Source organism: Meleagris gallopavo, chromosome 10 (assembly GCF_000146605.3).
Source record: "Meleagris gallopavo isolate NT-WF06-2002-E0010 breed Aviagen turkey brand Nicholas breeding stock chromosome 10, Turkey_5.1, whole genome shotgun sequence".
NCBI lineage: Eukaryota > Metazoa > Chordata > Aves > Galliformes > Phasianidae > Meleagris > Meleagris gallopavo.
Genome location: NC_015020.2, coordinates 22,457,058 through 22,471,745, shown reverse-complemented (window position 1 = coordinate 22,471,745; position 14,688 = coordinate 22,457,058). Strand labels below are relative to the sequence as shown.

Genomic DNA, 14,688 nt, shown 5'->3' with positions numbered 1-14,688 from the left:
TTCAGGCTGGGGTAGCTGTGTATCATTTTATTACAGAATGCAGTCAACCTGGTCAGGTATCATTTGCCCCATCCCAAGTCACCTTGTTCTTCGCATGTCTGGAAATAGTAAGCCTTAGTAATGGCTTTGCATCTATTTTGCCGTATTGTTATATTCTAGAACTCCATCATCTCTTCCTCCTCAACCTTATTCTCTCCAAAATAAGATGACACAAGTCCTTTTTTCCCTTGTAAGGCAACTGCTCCATCTTCTTGTTCTGTCAGGTGACCTTCTCTAGGTCTTCTTTAAATTTGCCACATCCCTCTTGAGATAAGCACTGGTGGGCAGCAATCCAATGAGAGAAATCCTACTAGAGTGCCCTACCAGCAAAAAGTTTGGTTCAATGGCAGTTCAAAAGGTGGGGGAAAAGGAAAATAAGGAGCCTGGCCTGACAGTCTGGAAGCAATCACTGGCACAGAAACACAGGGAGAAAATGGTACTGTATATGAAGTATATCTGCAATGCCTGTGCTTTACAGCCAGTGGAATGGGTTGGAATCCTTCCTGCTTTGGAGATTTAAGGAGTGTAACACAACGCTGAATAAGACTTTGGAAAAATAACTGGGTAGGGGACTATTGAACTGTTCATCTTGTTTCTTTAAATCCTTTTTCCTTAAATATATTTAAAAAAAAAACAACTCACACAACTCCATCTACCAAAGTAGATACCAAAGAAGGTATCTACTTTGCAAGTGCTGTTGGTATTTCTATTCATAGATTGTTTTATTTTAAAAAGAGCTTTGCTCCATTCAAACACCTTGCAGAAATACTCAGATTTTCCCAAACACAGCTGTTTTAAGAGGTTTGGGATACTCCTGGGAGCAGAGATGCTGCTGTAAATCTAGCATGTAACAAGTTGGACATCAGATTATTTGGTATAGATACATGTGTTTTTCAATCTCTCCTCTTGGCAGTCTTAAGTTTGCCACTTTTACTTTCACCAAAACCCCATCTGTGTGCTGAAAAACATCCACCTGCCATATTAAAAAGGGATTTATCAGCCTAATGTCTTTACATCTTGCATTGAGCAAGGGATTGTTAGTGTAAGTAGCAGAGAGGAATGTTTATTTTATTGCACTCACCTCTATAGTCTTCAATAGCATCTACTTACAGCAGTAGTCATCTACACTCACAAGTTTCAGAATAAAAATACTGAAACCTAAATCTTACTTCAAACAGGTTTGTTACTCAGGGCAACATCTGAAATTTGCCTAGAAGAATTACATGTAAATATACATGCCTCAAATCATCAAAACCAAACAAATGATTCAAAGTTTTTTAATCACCCAGAAGTAAATTCTTCCAACATTCTTCCAACATTAACAATTGATCCGCTTAAGACAAAAACCCAGTTCCTTTAGGCAATACAGTAGAGGAATGCATCTTTCATTTTTATGTAAACAGTATTATTGAAAATTATGATACGTATAGTTTTGACCAATTGGTATTCTAAATGGTGTTTTGTCCTACTTTCTAGGACATCTTTTCACATCTTTGACATGCCAGTGTACTTCCAATCCACATGCATAAAGCTGTTCTATGTGAACCCTTTAAAAAATTTGTACTGTTTGTTTCAGCTGTACTGAGCTAAACAGCACTGAAATAATGTATGAACTGTCAAAGGCACTCAAAATCCTGAAGCTTGATTTACATATCAGCAACCCATACTGTCTTCCCATTCTCTCTCAGTCTTCAGGCTCTACATCACTTAACTCTTCCACAATACTCAGAACCGAGTTTCTGCTACAGCAAACTGATACACAAACAACACAGTAATTTTTGATTACTGTCATGAACATGAGAAGGCTACAGCGTGTACATGGCGTGGAGACCTCACTCCAGAAATCAAGGAGCCATCCAACTTCAGCAAAGAAATCAGAAATCAAAGTCGTAATTCTTTCCTGCTTCCATCTGCCTAAGAAGGATGCAATTTTTCTTGGCTTTGGAAAACGTCTTTCACGAACAAGGGTTTTACGCTGCCAGGAAGCAGAGCTGTGAGGCTGGTAGCTCTAACTCGATCATGAAGTGAGCAGACATTAATCTCCTTCTTTTAGCTGTTGTGACTGCTCAGTAACTAAGTGTCACCCTAGCCTCATATTAACCAACACTCTCCTCAATAATGAAAATAGTGCTGCCTGCTACCAGCTTTTCTCCAGGCCATTTACTGTTTAGAACATACAGATTGGTCTCTGCTTGCTTCTTCTGGGGAAGAAGATGGTTGGCTAGGTTCACAAACCATCCCTGAATCCTGGCTGTCAGCTGCAGTACCTGAAAAAAATGAATAGGAAAAGGTTGGAGTTAAATGCAAACAAACAAAAAATCCCGTCCAAATTCCTGTATTTCAATTTGCCTTTCAGGTATCAGTCACACTTTCAGAGAGAAACTCCCAATGCAAAATAGCTTTTGTAAATCCAGTTCGTTTTTCAGTGCAGTTAATTCGAAGGTGCTTAACATCAAGAGCTGCAGCTCTCCAATCTGAGATACTGTACTTCAGACAGCACTTGACAGTTTCAGCTACCCTTAAGGAAAGTAGCAAGAATGCTTGCTTCAAGATGGCAAATACAGAAGCTGCACTGGAATAGAAGTAGAGACAGGCTGTTCTGCCCACTTAGCTACCGTGAACCTACACTATGCTTTATGAACACTCCTGTGAATTTTAAAGGCCATCACTGACTGATTAATAGTCTCTTCAAATCTATCTAGGATTTTTTTTTTTTTAAATACTTAGGTAGGTTTTTTTACTTGCTGATTTTCATGTAAATCTCCCTCATCTTCTCATGTGGAGACATAGGTTTTTTGTTTCTTTTTCCATGGCTTGCTGTTTTACAAAGCCAACAACTTGCAATCAGACTCTGTCCTCAAATACTGTACTGGCTGTTTTGCTGGACATACCTTCTGTTTGTCTAATCTCTGTAACACTACTAGTCAATACAGCCTGAAATTATACAACACAACAGCCTATACTTCCTTTCTTAGGAAAAAAAGACATGATGTGATCCTAACATATCCCCATGTACTTAATGCTACAGTTTTTCTCTTTTTTCAGGTATCTTGAAAACCAGAATCAAAGAATTGTTAGTTTCACTGTAGCTTCCCTCTTCATCTGTATCTTTTGCTGGAAGGCTGTTTTGTTTATGACCTCATGCAGAAACATCTCCTTCACTGGGTCACAATTGCAAGCTCTTACATATCCTGGAGCAAAAATACTATGTAGTGGAATTAATTTGTACTTTCTCCCTAGTACTAAGAAAACTAGTTTGTTCTCTGAACAGCATAATCCATGATGCATTGATTCCTATGGCATTGTGCTTGGGTTGTAATTTCCCTAGTGAGTAATAAGACTGAGGTCATTAGATGGCATTTTGCTCTCTAGGGGAGTGCTCTCATGAGCTCTCTTCTCTATCCCAGTTGCCCGTTTTCACGATTGTTTGCCCAGTAAATTTTATTCTACCAATACAGGTCTGCATTTCCTCTGTTTCCCACATGCAATGCCACCACTTATCTCCAGTTTACCAGCTACTCCCAGTTCCTCCCCTTTCCCACATCACCCCAGAACTGCTACAAGCTCTCTTCCACTGCAAGTATCCCCCAGATTTTGTCTCCGCTAAACCACAAAACTCAGTAAGCCTCACATACAATTTCTGCTTTGCCTGCCAGCTCTCAGCTTCATCTCTTCCCATCAAACTCAGCCCATATTATTTTACCTCCATCAGCCCAGTATCTTCTACACGCTGCACTGAAGTTCTGATTGATACCTTTCTCGATATCCTGGAATATTTTTACATTTACATTATGTCTATACACCCTTGATGCTTCCATATTCACATTCTCCTCATCCACTACTTCTCTTGCTTACTTCTCCTTGGCTTTCCAGCCAGACATCAAAGCAATCTGCTTGGGAGATACATGCCCACTGCTGGGCTGACTGGCAGGCGCTTGGTTGTTGGCCAAGGTACACACACATCAGTCAGGAACTGAGTGCAAGCTGACTGCTAGCCAAACACCACATCACGTCATGGCTGCAAACAAGCCATTCTGTGGCAGGCACATACGTCCCCTGCAGATCAGCTGTGCAGGCCTCTCATCACAGCAGCTATGTTTGGCTGAAAATAACTAATGTCTTGAAAAGTTACGAGGATACTGGTTTAACAAAAATGAGTCTGCACAAGACTTATTTTGTGAGAAATCAGGCCCAAAGCTCTTCAACTTACACTTTATCCCATGTAATTGCTATCAACATCATTTTAATTCAAATGAAAAAATCAGTCTGCTTTTCCTCTCTTTTATAGAAGATATTTCATTTTTCATTGGCTGATGATTATAACCTGTGTGATAAACAGTTGGATTTACAGTTTCTCATGTTCAAGAAGAGAAATAAAGTTGTACTTATTTATCTGCATTTACAAAAAGAGCTTATAATGAGACTGGCTATTGACTCATCCAGTGCTAGTGGTTAATTCTCTGAGCAGCACTACCCTCTTGTGGTCACTGCTAGCTGCAGCCAAATGAACAGCTTACAGATACAATCACAAGGATGTCCACATGAAGGCACTAGACAAGAGAGCCAAAAGAGAAGCTCATATATATTTACCTAGCCAGAAATTTAAAATCTTGTGAGATTCAGTCTGAACAATTTGAGATCTTGAAGATTCAATCTTTCATCTACAGCAATTAAAATGTAGGCTTTCCAGATGTGCAAGAAGTTTCATACTGCTCATGCTAAGTGAGCTGTCCAAGCTGGCAGTCTGCCCTGGGCTTTCGGGATCTCAGCCCTGGCTCCATCACAGGGATCTGGGAAACCCTTAAAACTGAAGCTAGAATCAAGGTTTCTTGGGGCACCCATCTCAGTGTTTAGGTACTGAAACCAGATTAAAATTGGATCTCCTAAGGCTCATCTAACAATTCCTTACCGTGTGCTTCCTTGGTTGCTTCAGCAAACACATTCAGTGACAGGGGAGGTGGAATGTAATGAACCCCTGGCAGAAAAGTTGGTGGGATGAACTGAGGCAGAGGAGTGTAGTATGCCTGATGGAAATCTCCACCTCCATCTGGAATCTGTGAAAACACATGGAGCAAAGGATATTCATTTAGAGACTCTCTCTCCAGGACACATCTGCACTATCAAACAATTTCTGTTTCAATCTTTAACTATGAATTTCCATTTCTGGGGGTCAATTTTGTGGCCGTATGCTGTCACATGCAAAGCCCGCGCATAGTGGAATATGCAGCTCAGAGGTAGCTAAAAGTAAAATACAGAATAGAATAGAATAAGAATAATAGAACAGAAGAAGGGACCTTCAAAGATCTTCTAGTACAAGCAAAACCAGCAGTATTCCCATAAGTAATTAAAAAACCGCAAGGCAGTACTCACTGACAAAGAAGCTGCATTCCCTGGTCCAGAGCTGCTTGGAACGGGTCGGAAACCCTTCTGAAGTGATATCCCTGGAGGTGATGGTGCTCCCCTACAGCCTGGCTGATTGATGGCAAATCCCATGGGAAATGGGTGGTAAGGATGCATTCCAGAACAGCCAGGATACACCCTTGCAGGGTCTCTCTCCATGTATTCTGTGTTGACTTTGTATTCTGGAGGAAAAGCAGAGTGAGCTAGGAAACAGTGAGAAATAATAAAGTCATCACTATAATTCTATGCTGTTCAGCAGAAGTAGTTGCAGGACTCAACTCTATCCTTAGCCTGGAGACCTTGGCCCTTGGATTTCATGCTTGGTTCCTCACAAATTTGTGATTAAAAAAAAGAACTAGCTATGTGAACACAAATAAGGTCCTTCTTGTCTACCTATCCTCATATTGGTAGAGAAGCAGTATGATCTAGAGCATATCTGCTTCTGGAGCACTATGACTACACTGCACTGGAAAAGTCAGCAGGTTACAAATATAATTAAGTGAACAACTGGTAGGCACATGTACAGCCAGCACCATCTACAGGCATCATTTCCTTAGGAAACCAAGCTAAAGAAAACAGCAAACAGCTATTGGCAGAGTAGGTGGGATCCACACATGTCTGAAACAACTCTTTCCTCTGGGTTTCTCAGACCACTGTGTTCTTTGCCTTGTAGACTGCCAGCTTTCCCGAGGCCCAGACTGATGACTACTGCAGTCAGTTGGGATTTCTGTAAAATTACTATAGTAAATAGTATGAGTTTACTGTAATAAATAGTAATATACTAGACAAGTGACATGAAAGACTCTACTGAAGAAAGCAACTGAAGGAATGACGAACCATACAACTTTTCCATCTGCAAAACTTAGGTTCTGCTCATAAAGGCAAAATGCAGCTTCACACCCAGTGATCTGAGCCAAGCTCAGCCTCTGCTGTAAGGCCAAAAAGTCTCTTTCTTTTGCACTATCAAAAACTTTTGCTTCAGACAACTGCAGCAGTAATTTCCTCATTTACTTGTCATCCCTGCATATTTTTTAGTATTTTTCCTTTTCTTTCTGGAGGCTGTGCACGAGCACTGTATGTACGTGCATCTCAACACTGCTGGGATTATCTCCCAAAGCTCGCCCTATAGAGAAGAGCCACTTGCTGGAGCTTCAACCTCGCAACAAAAGAGCGCCATGAATCACGCTGCAAACCCTGCCTAACTAGAAACAAAAGCAAGGCTGCATACCCATCGTGCAAGCTGAGGGAAGAAAGGGGGAGACGGGAACCTCTTTCAGCAGCTGGAGCCTTACCGTAGTCCCAGAAGGGAGGGCCAGCAGGAGGTGGCGGCAGACCCCTGCGTGCCGTGCCTTTGTCACCGCCAACGGGGGAATGGCCGCCCTTCGCCCCCACGTGGCTGCTCTGCTCAGAGGCACCGGCCGCGACGTCCTCCCCTGAGGGAGCGGAGCCCACAGCCACCCTGACAGGGGCGTCGGGCACCTGCTGCCACAGCGCCTTCTGGGCTTGCATGATCTTCTGGCGCTCGGCGATGAGGGAGCACTTGTCGCAGAGGCAGAGCTTCCAGCGGCACCGGCCGGCGTGGCCCTTCACCGGCACCACGAAGCCGTGGTTGCGGCAGCGGGAGCATTTTGGGGTCCGCACTGCCGCCTTCTCGGTTGCTGCTGCTGCTGCTGCTGCAGCCCCGCTGGCCTCCATGTCCAGCAACCGTCTAACCGCTCTGGCACACCCAGCCCCCCGCAGGGCTCTTATATAGGGCAGGGCCAGCTTCCCTCCAAATGTAGCAAGCAGGGCAGGAGTGGCAGGAGAGCCCAAGGCAGGGGTGGGGAATGCCCCGTTCTGGGGAGAAGAGCCAGGGGCTGCTCGGTTCCACTGGCCCCCCCTTCCTGGGTAAGGCGCTTCCCTACGTGCCCGCCTCCCCCTGCCCCCTCGGGTGAGCCTGGAGGCGGACCTGGGCTGTGGGGGCTGGAGAAGACACGGTGGGGCGGGGGGCTGCGGCCGCTGGAGCAGAGGAGCAGGTGGAGTACACTGTAGAACATATGGGAACTTCTGGACTGGCGAGGAGAAAAAGACGGCATCCCTCACACCTTAAGTGACAGTTTTCCCTTTTGGCACTTCAGCAGTCACACTCACTTCTCATACCTTGAGATTTCAGTTCTGTTTTGTTCCAATTTGGAATATACTTCTCATGATGAGGAGAGTGACTGCTTCAGAAGAAAAAAACACACCAAACGTTTCATCATTGCTTTTCAAAACAAAGTACAAAGACGAAGGCAGAAAGCACGTGGCATTCAAAAAATCTGTCTCCTTTTCTTGGAATTTGTTATTCTCTGGAAACAAAACAAGCTTACAATTGAAAGCACAGCAGTGCTCCAGTTCAAGCACTGCTTAGAAAGTACTTGTTATTTGTTTCTGCTGGTAGCTACAAAACTGGTGTACACGGTAGCCCCTTTCCAGAAGAAAACTCTCCCTTTTGTTAACACATGCAAGAGCTGTTTTAAAATCTGAGATATCAGTAATATTTGTCCTACATTGAAAACAATGCCATAAAATTTTATCACCAAGCAGTTGCAGAAAGGTTGTTTGATTTTTTTTTACCCATTAGTTTCAAGAGAACCGTGTAGCATCTATTTACTGCTATGAAACAGTTCTAACAATAACTAACACAGTATGTTTCACAGCAGCCTGCAGACGTCCTTCTCACAGAGCAGGCCTTCCTGCAAGGCTTCAGTGCAACCCTTCATGTCTGGGAGGGTCTTTCCCAGGGTAGGAGCACTGTTAAGACATTTGGCAGCAGTTTGTTTTGCTCTAGCAGTGAGCAGGCAACCACTGCGTGCTGCAAGCCCTCAGGGCTCCACCTAGATTCTGGCTTCTCACTTTGCAGAAGATCCGTGAGGATTGAGCAATGGAGTCCCCCAGGCTTCCAGTAGGGTTTGGGCTCCCGAAAATGTTTGCAGTCCACAATACCAGCATACAAAGTTAGACTTGCTCTTGAAGCAATTCAAACCCAAATCCTCAGATGCACACACGGGCACAGCAGCAGCCCCAGCCTGCAAATGGTGCAGACTGTGAGTCTTTCTGTGAAGGGCTTTCAGCCAGCCTCATGCAACCTGCATTCAGGGACACTGTGCAGGAGCAGGATCGAGCTGCCCCACACGCACCGCATGGAGACCACTGTGGCACTGCAGACGGTGGGTGTTGGATTGCATGCACACCAGCAGTTTCTTCTGCAAATTGGAGAATGCAAAGTATGCATGGAAATGCACATAGTGTCCTTTCCTCAGCTGCAGACCTGTTTCTCTAGAAGACTTCTACAGCACTGTCTGCAAAGCCAACTTCATGCGCGTAGGCCTGTGTGCAATTTGGATGCATCTCTCTGAAAGTTTGACCTAAATGTGTTACTATTTGCTCCTAGTTCAGAAAAGCACTTGATTAGCATGTCTACAATGTAAGCTACTTCTAAATCCAGTCTTGGAGCACAACTTGCTTGCACCAGGGCCTTGATGCTACCCATAATCATTGATATTCACTCTGTATTACTTATAGATAGCTAATATGTTCCTTGTCTTCTGACTTGTATTTTTTCAGTAAGTTGTGAGTGTGCACATTTAGCCATAGACTCAGAGGATAGATGCCACATTTAAAAAAACCTCTAATTATAATTTTATATATATACACAATCCATGCTTACTTGTATACAATGGCAGTGGAGGAGAAAGGTAGGCTATATTCACTTTCCACAGTAATTTTCTATTCTGAGTAACTTAATATTTACTCAAATGTACTTCCATTTATCATTCTTCTGTCTAGAGAAAAGTGTGTATCCATAGGCTAGTAAAAATTTCTCCAGTAATAAGCCATGTCCCTAAAAGTCATGTGGATTTTTTTTAGCAATTTTCACCTAGGGATTCAGGACTTATTATGCTTTCCATATACTTTCTTTCAAAACAACTTGTCATACTTTTTATAGAGAAGTTAGCATTTTTTTTTTTGTTTGTTTGTGAGGTGAGTATAAATTTCTGTAAAGAGTTCAAAGAATTGTGCTATTTCAATATCAAAATGTGATTATATATACATTTGGGTTAGCTTATCACACACCATTAGCAAGACTACCACACAGAAAAGACAGAACAACTTCAAAATAAGTCTGTGGAACAAGATATCGAATTGCAGCTTCAAGTCTATCGTAATTTGCTCCCTTATTCATATTTGAAAGAAAATGAGGCATAATACTCTACAGCTTACTCAGTTTACTGCAATATTTTATGTAACATATGGTGAGACTGCAACATAAAGCGCGTACAGAATTCTGTATTAAAATAGCATTTATAAGAACTATTATCCTGCCAAAATGAAAGGAAAACAGCCTCCTGGTTTCATGTTCTTGAAATCAATATCAATAATGTCTCTACTTTCCAACTTCTGAATCACATAAAGTACGTGGCTTTGGTATGCAGGTTGTTTTGTATGTGAAACAGTGAAGAAAAACAGCAATTTAGCTAAAAGAAAGAACAAATGAAAAGACTGTCTTTAAACTCCATAGCAGAAACTCAGTTCTGGCTTTTTTTCCTGTTTTTCAGACTTCCTGCTAACATTTTTTGCAGTCTATTTTTTTTTTGCAAGGAAATTGTTCTGCTAGGATCTGACATTTCACAGAGCAATAGCAACACAATCAAGGAATTTCTTCAGTACAGATCTCCATTAACAAATATTTGCAATCTTACTTCAAAATAAATGTTTTCTTATGCATAGAAATCAAGAATATCTTTTGAATTTTTAAGACATTTTAGATGAAGATAAAACCCTCTCTTCAAAAATCATCTTAGTGCTTTGGAAGCATCCATTCTGTAAAGTCATAGCATAAGAAGTGGTATAGCAGTACTACCATCAGGTCTTCTAGCACTGGTAACTTTTTACTGCCATGTTTGTGGCTACCAGATGTGATATACTCAAGAGGACATTTACCTGCACAGGCAGAACTGGCCACAGAGAATGAGCCAGGCTTTAGATGCTCCCTTCTCCACCACACCCAGCTCCCTTCTGCTTTCCCTTCTTAACAAATACCTTGACTCTGCCTACAGATTGGTAGCTGATTTCCTGGCATTACTCATTTTTGGGTTTACAGGGAGATCACTGTCACTCCTGCACTGGCTGATGAGCTCACAGTTAATGTCCTGGACACCTCAAACCGGGTCTGGCCCAGAGGGTGATGAGAATTCCTCTCATGATTGCCAAGAAGCATCAGTACTTCCTTCCCTGTATAGTTGCTGGGGAAAATGGTGTTTTCACCTTCATTTCACATGTCTTTGGTCTATTGGATCATTTAAATATAGCTTATTTAAGTATAGCTTCACACTACATTGCAATCATGTATGTCTCTTCTATCCATCCAAGTGACTAGAAAGCCAGACTTCCTTCTCCTTCTGCCCAGACTAGGAAACTGCAATGTCTTTTCCTCTAAACACCACATGTGAAATCTTTTCTCACTCTTGCATACTCAGAAGCCTTCAGGGATTGCTCTGGACTATGTTGTGCATCCTTATGCATTTCCATTTCTTCTGCATCCCAGTTTTCTTTTCCATCAGTTGTATCCTACTTTATTTTCATAAAGAAAGAAAAATCCCTTTTACACTTCTTCCCCATCGTATCTATCAACTTACATTCATTGTAAAGATATGGACTCACCTTCACCTTGCCCAGACTATTATCTTCCTACATAGCATTGCTAATGCACATCCATGCTTTCTTTTGTAGTCATCCTCTTATTTAGAAGCTCCTTATAACAACAGTCAAAGCCTTTAAAATGTCCTCTGACTGACCTTCATCACAAAGTCACCCTTTCACTGTTGAGCTTACAGCAGAGCATATCCATCAGTGCTATCTGTCATAGCACTGCAAGGTTCTGCTGACATGCCCATGAGGTTGTCTAATCCTGCCCAAAGCAAGCGTGGATGACAATGAATAAAGTTTTTCGAATTGCTTCTGTAGGCTAAAATTTCCACCTTTCTAATCACTGTGAAATTGTACCATAATATATATATTTAAAAAAAATACGAAGAAAAGTGCACTGAACACCAAGTTCAATATGATCAGGTCACCTGATCATGAAATGTTCAAAATATGTTTGGGTTGTTTTAAACTCGTTTCCAGTCAACTTCTCTAAATTCATATATACAGATCCAACTTCTAAATTCTGTCAGTGTCAGTTCCTTCACTTTAAAATGGTGTCTTCAGTAATTCAAACAGGAATTCCACTGGGGTGAATATTTCGGTTGTTTTTACACAGGTTTGATACCTGCAGTATTAAAAAGGTGAAACTCTATGCTAGAACCAGAGAAAATTGTATGGCATTCTTACATTTAAAATTGTAAAAAAAATTGTTAGGATGTAACAAGAAAGTTCTTAAATATTAACTATACTGACTTTATTAGTACGCCTGCAGTTTGTTTATTGTAAAAAGATCTTTACTAAGGAGAAAAGCAATAATGATTATACTGAGAAGTCTGTGATCAGGTTGCTTTATGAGTACCAAAATGACAAGGTGGATCAGAAGAGAAATCGACCCCTGCAAGGAAACAAAACACATAATAATTCTTACCCTTCATTAATGTAACTCCCGTATAAACAGGCAATAAAAAAGTATTAAAGGGAAAAGAATGAGACAGTCATAAACAAATACACACAGATGCTTTCTGCACATAAATGATGGAGCGTTTAAAAAATCCTGTCTACAAAAAGTAGATCTATGCTAAAAACTAGTGGAAGATGGTCAGCCAGTCTGCAGTATGTAAGGATCACTGCATTGCTGAAGTCTGATTGCTTCCTCACATTACTTTAAGAATCTTATTATCCCTTCAGAAGAAATCTTTTGTTTCTTTAGAAGGTCACCTTTGTAGACCTTAATAAAAAAGAGAAACTGAAAACCCAAAGAATTGTCCACTCTGTTAGAGCTGTGGGAGCCTCAGGGATGCTTTAGTTGCAACACCATTTTACTTCAGTATGCTCTCAGATTTAGCAAATTCTAGCCTGGATACCACTATGCTTGTCAATCAGCCTTCTGCCTGGAGAAATAAACACATTTTTAATCCAGAGTCCTGTTCTCCTTCCCGTCAGCTACAGTTCTTGTCATGTTCTCTTAGACATGAATAACACAAAATCACATCTGAATTCCCCCAAACAGCAAAAAAATGATTTTATGCAGAAACAGCCACACTCACTACAGTAACTAGGTGGCCTGCTTAGAGCCATCTTTGCTTAGCACCTGAAATTGTCATATTACCTTGTCAGCAAGCCTAAAGCAAAGCTAATAGACAGATAAATCAGGAGACAGCTGAAAGACTACTACAGACATTGAATGTGCTTGCTGTGGGCAGGATTCCATTTGTAATTGTCAGACTGGTGTATATCCCACATTTTCTAAGGAAATGTTTCCACCAAACATCTGAATTAGATTTCAGCATATCTGAAGTAGGTTAAGCGATGCAAAATAAATAAAAAGAGCTGTTTGCCACAATTTCTTGCATATCGGCCTTCACTCTTCACAGATACTTCAATAAAGCAGCTGACAATCAAATGACCAAATAGTAGCTACTTATCAACATAACACAAAGATTATCATCTAAATATTTACTTTATGGAGAGAGTAGACAAGAATATTGTCTAGTCTTTGGCATATATGCTGGAATAGTTCTCTGGTATTCATACCAATAGCACATCATCTGCACTTTTGTATAATTCTAAGGATAGAATCCCAGTGAGGTGATAAAGCCTCCTGCCTGCTCCTTAGGCCTATTTGTCAGAAGCAAACTGTAGATTTTAGTGGGGGAGAAAAAACAAGCACTAGCATTGATGCCTTGCATTAGCTCATTCCAGCTAGGTACACTAAAGGATGCTGTTCAGAAGCTTTTCTTCTCTTTTGTGCTATTTCCATAAAATTATCCCATAGTGACAACAGAATCCTTTCATTTTAGTTGAACCTTCTGGATTGCATAATGTGATAATAATTGAATTATATTTTAACTGGAGGTGACTTCTGCAAACAAAAACATAAAAACACGAGTTGAAATAATGTCTCTGCTCGTCTCCAAACTAAGTAAGACTGTTCTCCCCTGACAGATTCATTTTCCTCTATGTTTGGAAAGCTTGCATTTTTCTCTCTTACTAACATGAGATGTGCTGATGGGATACCTCAGCTGGATCCTAGAACTTCAAAGTCCACAAAGACAGTATGGAAAGAAAAAGTGGAAATGAAAATAAAACTGATGCAATTTGGAAGGGATGCCCTTGACACAGCAAATTTAAAAGTGAGAGACATTCAGCAGCAGACAGCAAATCACCTGCAGCAGCAGATTTTATGGACAAAGATGTAAAAATAGTGGACCAGCAACTGCCCACTGGCAGCTTTGGCAGATAAAATAATAGAAGGAAGGTGGTGTGAAGCCATAAAAAAATATTTTTTCCCCACAAAAGCAAAAGAGAAAAAGGCATATTTCCTATCATTTCATTTTTTGGAATCATAAAATAAATGTCTTGCATCACAATCAATTTGCAAGATAAGTTCTTACAAAGCATAAAAATAATGGAATCAGACCATAAGTTGTTAGCAGTGTTTTCTTAGAATCTAAAACAAAACTGATTTTAAGTCAGGAAAGTTCAGTTTTCTCAACTCCAGAAAACAAATAGAAAAAGACACCAAATCATCTCACAGTTTCCCTAAAGCTGTGGGATGCAACTGTCACAAAAGGTTGCCTTTTGCTACAGGGTTGTGTTGTTGGAGAGCTTGACCTACACAGCAGTGGCTCCTCCAGGCTGGTCCCGTGTAGATTTTTCCACGGCAGCAGGCTGCTTCTCTGAGCAACTGCTCTGTATTGAGATGCAGATATTCCAAAGCAGCACGTATGGGGCAGCCATGGCAGCCATCAACACTGTCTGAATCTCAAAAACTGCAAGAAGCACTGAAGGGAAAGTTGAATGCCCAGAAGCAGATCATACAGCCTTTAGTATCTATTAGTACTTAGTATCTATTCAGTACAAAGATGTAACGGAACCGCTTGAAACCTTTCAGATGTATGCGTGTTTTCTTCTGTGACTTTACACGCCTGTGAAATAGAAGGAAATCAGCAATGATAGGAAATCTTTGCTACCTGCTGGGTGGTAGCGAACAATAATTTCTGTCAGCGATCCCTAGTTTTATCTAACATCAACAGGTCTCAGTCTCTCTGTACACATATCTTCTTTCATATAAGAGCAAAC

At 41.2% G+C, this 14,688-nt stretch overlaps 1 protein-coding gene across 1 annotated transcript; it reads right to left on the bottom strand.

The window, feature by feature from the left end:
- Window positions 1–1,082: 1,082 nt before the first annotated feature.
- Window positions 1,083–7,341, bottom strand: DMRTB1 (DMRT like family B with proline rich C-terminal 1). The gene is made up of 4 exons (XM_010716103.3): window positions 6,732–7,341; window positions 5,410–5,621; window positions 4,949–5,093; window positions 1,083–2,306 (listed from the first exon to the last, which is right to left on the bottom strand). The coding sequence occupies exons 1-4, from the start codon at window positions 7,132–7,134 to the stop codon at window positions 2,200–2,202; spliced, it is 867 nt and encodes a 288-aa protein (XP_010714405.1). The 5' UTR covers window positions 7,135–7,341; the 3' UTR covers window positions 1,083–2,199.
- Window positions 7,342–14,688: the final 7,347 nt, after the last annotated feature.

Coding starts and splice junctions, on each gene's coding strand:
- DMRTB1 (XM_010716103.3), bottom strand. CDS start 7,134: ATGGAGGCCAGCGGGGCTGCAGCAGCAGCAGCAGCAGCAACCGAGAAG. Junction 5,622..6,731: donor CCCTCCCTTCTGGGACTACG/GTAAGGCTCCAG, acceptor CTTTTCCTCCAG/AATACAAAGTCAACACAGAA. Junction 2,307..4,948: donor AGCAACCAAGGAAGCACACG/GTAAGGAATTGT, acceptor CATTTTTTTCAG/GTACTGCAGCTGACAGCCAG.